Source organism: Vespa crabro, chromosome 22 (assembly GCF_910589235.1).
Source record: "Vespa crabro chromosome 22, iyVesCrab1.2, whole genome shotgun sequence".
Classification (NCBI taxonomy): domain Eukaryota; kingdom Metazoa; phylum Arthropoda; class Insecta; order Hymenoptera; family Vespidae; genus Vespa; species Vespa crabro.
Window position 1 is genome coordinate 4410462 of NC_060976.1, and position 14159 is coordinate 4424620.

The 14159-nt window shown below is 33.6% G+C and overlaps 1 protein-coding gene across 3 annotated transcripts in view; it reads left to right on the forward strand.

Annotated features, from left to right (window-relative positions):
• LOC124431914 (serine/threonine-protein kinase S6KL-like) overlaps positions 1-8548 on the forward strand; it is a 36172-nt gene extending 27624 nt beyond the window's left edge. For all 3 annotated transcript variants that reach the window (XM_046980335.1, XM_046980337.1, XM_046980336.1), the window contains exons 8-9: positions 6424-6648; positions 6770-8548. In XM_046980335.1, coding sequence (XP_046836291.1) covers positions 6424-6648; positions 6770-6886 — 342 coding nt within the window. In that variant the 3' untranslated portion in view covers positions 6887-8548. The remainder of the gene's footprint in view (positions 1-6423; positions 6649-6769) is intronic.
• The last annotated feature ends 5611 nt before the right edge of the window (positions 8549-14159 follow it).

Here is a 14159-nt window from a genome sequence, read left to right on the forward strand (position 1 = left end):
AAAAGCGCAATATCCTATTATTCCTTACGCGTATCTCCTTCGACATTGCAAAAACTCGATGGCGATGCTCGTGAAGGCATCCAACTCGAACCAGTCCATCCTCCTTTCCTTCTTTTTTCTTTTCTTTTCTATATCTCTCTCTCTCTCTCTGTCTCTCTCTCTCTCTCTCCCCTTCCCTCCCTCTTTCTATCTCTCTTCCTAACGCAGAGACGAAAGACGGCTCGCGTGCTACGAGCTTCGCGCCAGACCCCTTTGGTAATACCTTCGCCACCGCTCTTTACCACCACCTCTCCAAGCAGATCCATTTATAGATCGCGTGCATTAATCGCAACGTGCGTGCCTATGTCCATGCACCTCCTGCGTATCCGTAGGGCTACGATAGCCAATCGAGTTATTATGACATTTGTTACCTTGTTTCCTCGAGAGGAAGGAAATATCTTTGGAGACATTTACTTGATTGATATTTTTTCATATTCGTTACTCTCCTAAATTGCAATTTTGTTTTCTTCTTTTTTCTCTTCCTGCAGCGTGAAATCAAATTGAATTTCTCGAAGACGACCATTCGATAGGGCGAGAGAGAGAGAGAGAGAGAGAGAGAGGGAGAGAGGAAGGGAGATAATACCAATGCGAACGTGTACATCTTAAATATTATTCAGGCCGCGAGATGCCGTGTCTCGTGAAACAGGTACGCTCGTTACATCTTCTCACGAACAGTATTAGCGAGGGAAGCACGAGATAACCGCTATCTTCTCTTCGGTGTAATTACCCTAAGCCTGCTTCTTTATGTTCTCTCATTGGATATATGTATCTACGTAGCTACGAATGAGCTCGTTTCATCACCTAGCTATCCGAGCAAGCTATTTATATATCTTAGATTACTATGCGTACAAGAGTTTTATAATATTAGATATAAATCGTCAACATCAATCTTGAGCTCGAGATTATATTGCAGGTTTTGCTCGAAACAAACGGTCGTCGTCGTTCCGGTCATCACCATACATTCCGGTCAGCATCATCGAGATCGATCGAGATTATTATTTTCAATGTTTTCGAGATTAGAATTAACTCCTTTCGAATAATTGTCATCCTTTCTATGTCGAATTTTATATCAAGGTAGAATACGATATCGATGATGATTGGAGAAAAACAATATACATTATTTTCATCCATATTTCAGTATTTATGTATCACAATGATATATAAATATATGGATCCTTAATGATCTGTCTCTCTCAAGAAAGATAAAAATTAAAGGTAAAACGATCGGTCAGGACATTTCATCGCGGCAAACGAATTCAAAAGGGATTTCACCCTAGCTCGAAGCAACATTCTGAGTTTACCTGCAGCTACAGGGCAGGTTTATAAATAGCAGCAGGAGGAGGAATCGTTGCTGCATGAGGATTGCACGAGCAGCTAATACGCGATGGCGATTACTACTGGCGCCAGCAAAGTCGGCTCTTTGTATCGGACTTCTCTCTAATGGCAAACCCTATGGTTAATGGGAAGTTAATATCTGCCATGTGCTGGCTACAGACTACAGTCTTCTTCCTCTTTCCACGCCTTCTTCCTTACCTTCTTATTCTTTTTATCCTTTTCTTATAGCTCGATCGTCCTTTTAATAGAAAGACGAAATCTTATAAACTGCGTTCTCTTTGCTCTATTTTTATACAGTTTGTATACTTATACACGTTATTCTCTATGTTAATTTCCCATTTAATAGAATCGAAGAAGAAGATAATGATTCGACTCGATACACACACACACACACACATTTTATAGTTTTTCAAGAAAAGGAACACCTTTGAGTGTCATTAAATAGGAGACAAATCCATGTACATGGAATCATTACAGAACCATTTTAGACAAAGGTTCATTGTTGGTATAGATCGTGCTAAATGAAGTTAACACGAGAAAAAATATATCCCGTAACGATGGTCATGGAAGTTGTCCAAAGTACAAGCTCGTTATTATACTTTACTTCGTTAGCTTGACGCTAACCTGTCGGGAGAATCTGTTAATTTTGTTCGAGCTTATGTGTTCGCAAGAAATAAATCTTCCTCTCTCTCTCTCTCTCTCTCTCTCTCTCTCTCTCTCTCTCTCTCTCTCTCTCTCTCTCTCTCTCTCTCTTCATGCGATATCTATAAGATCTGAATTGTAAATTCTCTTAAATTTATGAATCAAGAGATTTGCCGTTATTTCGATTAACGTTGATCAGATCTCGATAGAGAAGTCATCGTCCTCATTCTCGTCTTTACTTTTTCGTTCGCTCGCGTCCGATCGATCGTGTGCTCGAGAGAATTCCTGACAAGGACTCCGCCTTCGGCGCCAACGTCGTTGATGGATTCGTAATCGTCGATCGCTATTTGTAGATTCTAGCTCGATGTCGTCGATCCTACGACTTCTTGAAAAAGCTCGTCATCGTGCCAGGAATAGAACCGGACGGTGCCTTCTCTGGTCGATGCACCGCAACAAGAAACGAGTTTGCGAACGTCGTAACACAACCGATCGACCGTTTCTCCTTCTTTTTCATCCTTTTCTTTTTCTTCTTCTTCTTCTTCTTCTATCTGCTTTTATACACCTGAGAAATCTCTTTCGAATTATTTCAAAGGATATGTTTATTATTATCTCTTCAATTATCGAGTTTCACAATTTCATTTCAATTAAGAGATCTTTTTCGATTTTTATACATTTTCAGAGATTTTATACAAACTCACGAAGGAAGGCCCTTTTTCTAGCTTATTCTTCTTCTATTTTTGTTCACGTATCTCATTCGGAACTTTACAAGGAATAGAATTTATGTAATAGCATTTATATAATTTGAAAAATATCGTATTTATCGAATTTGATCATTTCTATTTGAAATGCGAAGCAATATCAAAAGTTTTCTTCAATATCTTTATGTTTTCGAACAGAGGTCTTACACAATTGTTAAGATTTGCGTGCGCGGCGAGCAAGGCGCTTCTAAAAGTCCTTGTCGCATTTATCGTCGAGCGAGTATCCTCGCGAGTGGAAAAGAAACGGCACGGATAAACGATAAATGTGCGAGAGTGAGCGCACAAGTCTATCTTGGGGCTTCCTTTTTGTTTCGTGACATCCGTTTCGTTCGTCTCTTTAAAGTCTTCAATCGTTTATCTCAAAATTAAGACCTATTAAGTCGAAGTACGTTGACTACTAAAGGTAAAGGTAATAAGTGTTCTTCTTTACAGGCTTTAATAAAAGACGACGACAGTGAAGTTTATATTATATATATTTTATTTCGAAAAAATTATATAAGATTAATATTATATATTGATACAAGTCTTATTCGTTTACCCCATACTTACTTATCTCCATTTAACAATCATTTTGATATTCTTTAAAAAAATTCTAACAAACAAAATAGACATAAATGAGTATAAAGGAAGTTAGATCCGATAAATACTTGGTAATTTAGCTTTTTTATTTGTTTCCTTTTCTACGTACTGAGGAAACTGGTAGGTTTATATTTTCAAAAATGAGAACCTTATATATCGCGTAAGAGAGTCAGCCGAGCGGAAAGCTTCAAGCTTCAGAACTTCCTGAAGGACATGCGCGGGTTCTCGTAAAGTTGTACTCTTAGCTAGTGCACACAAATTGTATGCGCTTTGGGAGGGATACACGCATTTCTATACGTTTTTACGTACATATGTGTCGATGTTAATGAAAGGTCCCGCGGATAGTCGCGCAGTACGGTTCGCACCGACAAGTTGAACTTTGAGTTTGAGTTTACTCAGCAATTAGCTGCTGCACTTTGCTATTTCTCTCTCTCTCTCTCTCTCTCTCTCTCTCTCTTTCTACTTCTACTTCTTTCTTTTTTTCTTTTAGCAACGGATAGAAAGAAGAGAAAAAACGATCGGTTCGAAGAAGACGAGTTCGACGACACGAATTTTTTGCGTCTCGAGAAGCTTTCTTTCGGTTCGTCTAGACGTCGTTCCTTTCGAGAGATTCTTCGCAATATATCCGGTCTTTTATTAGTCGAAACTTTATATGTCCAAATTGATTTGTTAAAACATTACAATTTTCGATCAGTTAACGCGTAGATATTTATGATTATATTATTATTATTATTATTACTATGATATTTATTGAAATTGGACATCCTGTATAAGAACAGATTAGTTTAATAATTTAAAGAAATTAAAGAAAGAGTACAAAGAATTAATTCGTCTTATCCTAATTAACAGGTTAAAATATCTATGTGATTGTGTCAGGTGATTTCAAGATGGTAGTAATTGGTGGCGCGCATACACACACATTTTTCGTTGCAATTATATAGGTCCGATCGTACTGATTATCAACGTGTGCGTTGCGTTATTCCGTAAAACAGATACTTGAATCTTGATTTCAACACTATGTATTTTGGTATTCGTTGTTTTTTCGACAAACGTGCAATCCAACTGACTGTATAATAGAAGCTAACTGGGATTAGCTATTTAACGTATGTCTCTCGTTTTTACCTCGTTTCTCTTGGCTTTCCATATTGCGACAATGCAACGAGCATAATTCTTGGTCGTAGAAAGCATCCTTATCGCGTTCCTTGCGCATTTCATCCTTTTCGCTTCGACACGAAAGATCGAAAATGGCGAACGAACATATTCACGAGAATCTCATCGGAATCTTTTCATCATGGTACACGTATCCCTGATTCATGATGATAATCGATGATAAATAGACAAATCATACATCATTCAGACGAGAATAGCTTCGAGATATATTATAGATATATCTATAAATTAGTGTGACGCCATTAAATCTACGTTCTTTCGTGATTTACGTTGAGATCAAAGAAAAAAGAAATAGAAAAGAGAAAAAAATACGAAGAAGAAATATAAAATCGTTCTGAAAGATTCGTATCTATAATATCTGATCGATCGTACGCTTGTACCGTTATTCTCGGTCAAGGTCCTCGTCGAGATAGAAATTGAAATGTCCCGTTCACCGTTGAGGATCGAATCTTCTTCCTGCCTTTTTTCTTCTTCACCTTTTCTCTCTCTCTCTCTCTATCTCTCATTATATCGTTGTCGAGGTTGATTGTAAACACACGTTCAAGTAAAAGACGATAAAGTCATAGTGACTAATGAGGGATTAGTTCGTAGCGTTCGGTGAACGTACCACGAGAGGAGAATGCGTGTTGGTGTATTCTCAAAGATCTAGGATGATATTTATCCGAGAGGGCCGACGGTCTTTCGTTTAATATCACGCGTTCTCTCGTACAAGCCATTTAAGATGGCGTTATGAGATAAAATGATACTACAGGGTAGCGTGTAAAAAAAGAAGAGATAAAGATAAAATTCATTGAATCGTTGGAGAGACATTTCGTGACAATGAAATTATTTAATTAACTCAGAGGATTAATTATACCGCGGTTAATTTTACATACTACCAGATTTCTATTTTTCTTTTTAAAAGATTCTACGGTGAATGTTTTTTTCTTTCTTTTTTATTTCAGTCAAAGTTATATTAATTAAAAAAAAAAAATCAAATGTACACATATGTGTCAATGTCCTTGAAGAGGTTAACGTACAAGAATGACTCTGCTTCTCTCTTTCTACGATTGACTTGAAGATTTAAGGAAAAAAAAAAAAAAAAAAAACGAACTACTCGCTCCGTTATTTCTACTTCCTTCTTAATTATAAGCAATTCTGATGCGGCGTATTTACGATCGTTTCTAAGTTCCTCGATCGGCTATTCAATTTCCCGCGATTGATTAGGATCGATCGTCATTTTATTTTTATTTTCAAAATAGTCGCCTTGAAAGGTGCGAGCTTTCGATAAAAATGACTGTACGTGGTATAATGAAAGAAATCCGTAGGCCAGCATAGGATCGCGTGAGATTGTAGCATAGGTTGCGTGTACTATAGGAGAGGCCGGAGGGACACGAACGTGCGAATAGGTTGAGGGTCGCGAGTGGCCGTTGACCCTCCTCGTATGTATGTGCTAGTCGCGTAATATCGTAGCGAACGTAAATACATACGAACACGTTGCCTCTCTGTAGATGCGATAGAATCCACATTGGTAATAGCTTCGCTAGTTTACCGACATTCTCTCTTTCTCTCTCTCTCTCTCTCTCTCTCTCTCCTTTTCTATAACTCGCGTGCGCAAATATTTATGTACGTGCCTGCAAAAAGAGAGGAGGACAGAGCGAGAGAGAGAGAGAGAGAGAGAGAGAGAGACCTTGGCCCTTGAATGTCTCGAAGGAGAGTCGAACACGCTTTTGTTCGTTCGATTGAAAATCCGACTTCGATCATATTGAATTGAAAAAATGTCCTATTCTATTGCAATCTCTCTATCGATTATTCTATTGTCTTTTTTCACGTATATTTTACATTCTCAAAGCTTTTTGTACAAAATAATGATTAAAAGAGAAATATATATACGTACCATTATTTTTTTTAATTGTTTCAGTATCCATCCAATGTACCCTGCGAACTTTTCTCAGATCGCATTGAGCAGAATTCTCCTGTCGCACCGGGGACTCTACCAGCCGGTACCAATCTCTCTCACGCAGCAACGGATCTTCTCAAGCGATTATTGCAGCCGGATCCATTGTTGAGACTCCGATCGATATTAACCCTTCAAACGCTTGCTTTTTATATGGGCCATAGCGTGCAGAGTTATATGTATAAAAAAGTAAATAGAAAAAGAACATGTTTCTTATGCAAATGAAATGAGTATTGTTGATTATATTAATTTCTTTCTTTTTTCATTTATTTATTTTATTATTAATATTATTATTATTTTTTATTTATAGGAATCTCCATTTAAGTTATTGGGCCGGTCGAAAGAGCCAATGAAGAATTCTTTGAATGCACAAATGCGCTTCGACTTCGCCGACTTCGACTCTTTCGTTGTTAGAGATCGTTGTTGAACGTATAGAGCAATGCTGAGAGAGAAATCCGCACGATAGTAAAAAATGCAGCGTCTATGTTATATCTCCATTAAATTAATGGACTAAAGTGATCAATTGTGCAGTATATTTGTTAAACCGAACATGTTCAAGTCAAACAGTAAACATACAGCATTTAAACGTTATGTTCACATATGTACCTGCTGACCAGCTAAGAGCAAAACTTGTTAAAATAAGTGATAAGATGATGTTGATTGGTTATGAGAATAATAGTGGGTTGGCCAATAAGTAATGTCAAAAGTTTTATTAATTTATAACTTATAAGTAAATAACACTGGTGTTGTTTATTCATAAGATGTTTGTATGATATTTTATATCAGAATATGTAACATTGTAGTATTTTTTTATTAAAGAATTTATTACAAAATATCTAGAATTTTGCGTGTAAACGAAAAAAAATATATTACAATAAATGACATTAATATTCTTTTTTTTTTTTTTTTTTTAATTCCGACATTATTTATCGGACATCTCCAATAATTGCGGGATTGCCTGTTATTAAAACAAATACAATTAAAGTCTACGGAAATGTGATTTTCGATAGAACTAAAGCGCTGAAAGTTAAACAAAATATTACAGAAATATTTATAGAAAATGAAAATCATTCCGAATTGAATGTGCCATCACCTTAGGAGCTATCTTCCTAGGAAAATATTAATATTTTATAATTAAATAAGGAGCAATCAGAATAGATCAATTTTACATAAAAAAAATCAGCAGATACCTGTGAGCATAAAAAATTTACAACTTTATAACTATCTAAAAATAATAAATGATTTTCGATTAAACATATAAAAATTAATTATTTCATTCACGCATGAAAATAATAATAACGAAATGACATATTAGAATAAGTGGCATCGAATCTTGCCAATTTAGACGATATTTCGTGTTTCAACATATAAATGCAAAAATATGTTTCTATTGAAGTCTGATATGATATAAAATAATATTAACAATTCATAAATGATTAAATCAAACTTATAAAACATTATATATAATATAAATGAGAAGCTATTTACGAACCGAAATTAACGAAGCGAGAACAGGCCTGAACACGTCTGTTAAGCTGCTTGTGCGAATGAGAACTGCGTAACATATTAGTAAGAACGAACGAAGTCATGTAATGGTTTTCAATCGTCCTTTGATTGTTTACATCTGCTTAAACCTGTATATATTTCTCTGAGTGATATATATATATATATATATATACAAACACAGCGATTGCTTCTTGTTTTTATCATTGTCGGAGACTGGATCGTTCGTAAACATTATTAGTGGGGGAACTTTCAAGCTATTATTTATATTTTAATATTATCTGTCTCTCTCTCTCTCCCTCTGTTAAGAGCACCGCCGTATCTATTTGAAAATGGATAAAGTTACGTGTGCCTGCAGGATGATTGCGTTTCAAATGTTATTTCCATTGTACTACGTAGTTTTCTTAGTTTCTACGCTACTCGGAAAACTGACAAATATTGAATGGATATTAGTAAAGTAGAAAATTAATTTCATAAGAATGTATATGCGTGGATGAATTAGCGATATTTGTATCTCTACGTAAGAAAGATATCTGTATGTATATGAAAATCGTATATATGACGAAATAAAATCGAACACGACGAATTAACGAAGTATTATTAATAAGATAATATTACATATTTTTATGACGCATTGAAGTTGAAATATTTCCCTTTCAGCGTGCGTTTGATGGTTTAATGTCAACAAGACGAAGGACCATTGGAAGGACAATGCGGGTTTCTATATCAGTCCACTTTCATAATCCGTGGAATAAACGTCGAAATACACTCTCTTCGTACCGCTAGATTTAATCATCTTATAGATACAACCATTCTTATAATTATTTAAACAATGCGTAATGCTCTCGAATTACGTTGAGGTAATAATTAAACAATATTATATTTCAACACAAGAATCGCATAGTTCTTAAGACGCATTAAATAGAATAATTTCTTTTCAACTATCGTCGATCGATAATGTCAAAAAGAAGGACAATGCGAGTCAGTCTCCTTTCGTACTTCGAGGAATATATGTTGAAATGCACTCCATCCGTACGGCTATCTTTAATCATCTCACAAATACGGCATAATTGTTTTAAACAATGTACAATGCACTAGAGGTACGATGAGGTAATAATTTAAACAATATTTCATTACTTAAAGCGTTGCATAGATATTTAAATGCGTTAGACAAAATAATTTTCCTCCAATCTTTGTAGATCGATAATGTCAACTAGATGGACCATTGGAAGGACAATGCGAGTTACCAAGTCAGTCTCCTTTCGTACTTCCAGGAATAAACGTCGAAATGCACCGTCTCCATACGACTACATTTAATCAACTTATAGAAACGACTATTATACAAACAGTGTAAAAAGTACGCGAAATGCGACAATGCAATATTTAAGCAATAATATATTCCATTAAAGATCGTATAGATATTAAGAACCGTCCATTATTGAAACCGATATAGAATAAAGTAATATTTAAACAATAATACATTAGTTTAAATATTAAAGAGATGGAAACGAACGAGAAACTTATAATAATTTTAATATAAAATTCTTGTACTTTAATAAATAATAATTTTAGTCACCTAGTAGTTGGCATAATGTAAAAATAAATACATTTTTTCTAGACCTAGAATAATTTTAATTTCATATTACGATACTTAAAAATTTCAATTTTCGGAGTAGCTGCCTCCTGTAACATAAAAATCAATGCCTTTTTCTTCACTTTGACAGTTCGCGAGTTAGTATACCCTTGTACTACGACCTCTGTATATCATGATTCTCTTTTCTAAACGCCAAAGCTTATAAATTAAAATTTTCGGTAATTTTATAATTATTTAAACGATTTTTATTGCTCTCGGGATAGAATACAATAATATTTAAAAAATAGTTCATTTATTTACACATTGGAAAGACTGAATCGCGCGCGGGACTTAAAATAATTTTAATATAAACTTCTAGAACTTAAAAATTTTAATTTCGAAGCGGTTTTCTCTGGTAATATAAACATAAACGCACTTTTCCTCGACTTTGACAGTTCGCGACTTAGTTTGCTCTTGCACTCCGACGTGTGCACTTCGTCATTCTCTTTTCTAAACGCTAAAACTTATAAATTAATATTTTCGGTAATTTTATAATTATTTATACGGTTTTTATAGAACGCGGGATAGAATAGAGTAATATTTAAACAATAGTTCATTTATTTAAACAATAAAAAGTCTGAATTGCGCGCGGGACTTAAAATAATTCTAATATAAACTTCTAGTACTTAAAAATTTTAATTTCGGAGCGGTTTTCTCTAGTAATATAAACATAAACGCACTTTTCCTCGACTTTGACAGTTCGCGACTTAGTTTGCTCTTGCACTCCGACGTGTGCACTTCGTGATTCTCTTTTCTAAACGCTAATCATTATAAATTAATATTTTCTGTAATTTTATAATTATCTATACGAATTTTATAGCACGCGGGATAGAATAGAGTAATATTTAAACAATAGTTCATTTATTTAAACAATAAAAAGACTGAATCGCGCGCGGGGCTTAAAATAATTTTAATATAAACTTCTAGAACTTAAAAATTTTAATTTCGGAGCGGTTTTCTCTAGTAATATAAACATAAACGCACTTTTCCTCGACTTTGACAGTTCGTGACTTAGTTTGCTCTTGCACTCCGACGTGTGCACTTCGTGATTCTCTTTTCTAAACGCTAATCATTATAAATTAATATTTTCTGTAATTTTATAATTATCTATACGAATTTTATAGCACGCGGGATAGAATAGAGTAATATTTAAACAATAGTTCATTTATTTAAACAATAAAAAGACTGAATCGCGCCCGGGGCTTAAAATAATTTTAATATAAACTTCTAGAACTTAAAAATTTTAATTTCGGAGCGGTTTTCTCTGGTAATATAAACATAAACGCATTTTTACATGACTTTGACTGTTCGCGACTTAGTTTGCTCTTGCACTCCGACGTGTGCACTTCGTGATTCTCTTTTCTAAACGCTAAAGCTTATAAATTAACATTATCGATAATTTTATAATTATCTATACGATTTTTATAGCACGCGGGATAGAATAGAGTATTATTTAAACAATAGTTCATTTATTTAAACATTAATAATTCTTATTCGCTCGCGAGGCTTAAAATAATTTTAATATAAACTTCCAGTACTTAAAAATTTTAATTTCGGAGCGGTTTTCTCTGTTAATATAAACATAAACGCATTTTTACATGACTTTGACTGTTCGCGACTTAGTTTGCTCTTGCACTCCGACGTGTGCACTTCGTGATTCTCTTTTCTAAACGCTAAAGCTTATAAATTAACATTATCGATAATTTTATAATTATCTATACGATTTTTATAGCACGCGGGATAGAATAGAGTATTATTTAAACAATAGTTCATTTATTTAAACAATAAAAAGTCTGAATTGCGAGCGGGACTTAAAATAATTTTAATATAAACTTCCAGTACTTAAAAATTTTAATTTCGGAGCGGTTTTCTCTGGTAATATAAACATAAACGCATTTTTACATGACTTTGACTGTTCGCGACTTAATCTTCTCTAGCACTCCGACGTGTGCACTTCGTGATTCTATTTTCTAAACGCTAAAGATTAATAATTAATATTTTCGGTAATTTTATAATTATCTATACGATTTTTATAGCACGCGGGATAGAATAGAGTATTATTTAAACAATAGTTCATTTATTTAAACATTAATAATTCTTATTCGCTCACGAGGCTTAAAATAATTTTAATATAAACTTCCAGTACTTAAAAATTTTAATTTCGGAGCGGTTTTCTCTGGTAATATAAACATAAACGCATTTTTACATGACTTTGACTGTTCGCGACTTAGTTTGCTCTTGCACTCCGACGTGTGCACTTCGTGATTCTATTTTCTAAACGCTAAAGCTTATAAATTAACATTATCGACAATTTTATAATTATCTATACGATTTTTATAGCACGCGGGATAGAATAGAGTATTATTTAAACAATAGTTCATTTATTTAAACAATAAAAAGTCTGAATTGCGAGCGGGACTTAAAATAATTCTAATATAAACTTCTAGTACTTAAAAATTTTAATTTCGGAGCGGTTTTCTCTTGTGACATAAACATAAACGCACTTTTTCACGACTTTGACTGATCGCGACTTAGTTTGCTCTTGCACTCCGACGTGTGCACTTCGTGATTCTCTTTTCTAAACGCTAAAGCTTATAAATTAACATTATCGACAATTTTATAATTATCTATACGATTTTTATAGCACGCGGGATAGAATAGAGTATTATTTAAACAATAGTTCATTTATTTAAACAATAAAAAGTCTGAATTGCGAGCGGGACTTAAAATAATTTTAATATAAACTTCCAGTACTTAAAAATTTTAATTTCGGAGCGGTTTTCTCTGGTAATATAAACATAAACGCATTTTTACATGACTTTGACTGTTCGCGACTTAATCTTCTCTAGCACTCCGACGTGTGCACTTCGTGATTCTATTTTCTAAACGCTAAAGATTAATAATTAATATTTTCGGTAATTTTATAATTATCTATACGATTTTTATAGCACGCGGGATAGAATAGAGTATTATTTAAACAATAGTTCATTTATTTAAACATTAATAATTCTTATTCGCTCACGAGGCTTAAAATAATTTTAATATAAACTTCCAGTACTTAAAAATTTTAATTTCGGAGCGGTTTTCTCTGGTAATATAAACATAAACGCATTTTTACATGACTTTGACTGTTCGCGACTTAGTTTGCTCTTGCACTCCGACGTGTGCACTTCGTGATTCTATTTTCTAAACGCTAAAGCTTATAAATTAACATTATCGACAATTTTATAATTATCTATACGATTTTTATAGCACGCGGGATAGAATAGAGTATTATTTAAACAATAGTTCATTTATTTAAACAATAAAAAGTCTGAATTGCGAGCGGGACTTAAAATAATTCTAATATAAACTTCTAGTACTTAAAAATTTTAATTTCGGAGCGGTTTTCTCTTGTGACATAAACATAAACGCACTTTTTCACGACTTTGACTGATCGCGACTTAGTTTGCTCTTGCACTCCGACGTGTGCACTTCGTGATTCTCTTTTCTAAACGCTAAAGCTTATAAATTAACATTATCGACAATTTTATAATTATCTATACGATTTTTATAGCACGCGGGATAGAATAGAGTATTATTTAAACAATAGTTCATTTATTTAAACAATAAAAAGTCTGAATTGCGAGCGGGACTTAAAATAATTTTAATATAAACTTCCAGTACTTAAAAATTTTAATTTCGGAGCGGTTTTCTCTGGTAATATAAACATAAACGCATTTTTACATGACTTTGACTGTTCGCGACTTAATCTTCTCTAGCACTCCGACGTGTGCACTTCGTGATTCTATTTTCTAAACGCTAAAGATTAATAATTAATATTTTCGGTAATTTTATAATTATCTATACGATTTTTATAGCACGCGGGATAGAATAGAGTATTATTTAAACAATAGTTCATTTATTTAAACATTAATAATTCTTATTCGCTCACGAGGCTTAAAATAATTTTAATATAAACTTCCAGTACTTAAAAATTTTAATTTCGGAGCGGTTTTCTCTGGTAATATAAACATAAACGCATTTTTACATGACTTTGACTGTTCGCGACTTAGTTTGCTCTTGCACTCCGACGTGTGCACTTCGTGATTCTATTTTCTAAACGCTAAAGCTTATAAATTAACATTATCGACAATTTTATAATTATCTATACGATTTTTATAGCACGCGGGATAGAATAGAGTATTATTTAAACAATAGTTCATTTATTTAAACAATAAAAAGTCTGAATTGCGAGCGGGACTTAAAATAATTCTAATATAAACTTCTAGTACTTAAAAATTTTAATTTCGGAGCGGTTTTCTCTTGTGACATAAACATAAACGCACTTTTTCACGACTTTGACTGATCGCGACTTAGTTTGCTCTTGCACTCCGACGTGTGCACTTCGTGATTCTCTTTTCTAAACGCTAAAGCTTATAAATTAACATTATCGACAATTTTATAATTATCTATACGATTTTTATAGCACGCGGGATAGAATAGAGTATTATTTAAACAATAGTTCATTTATTTAAACATTAATAATTCTTATTCGCTCGCGAGGCTTAAAATAATTTTAATA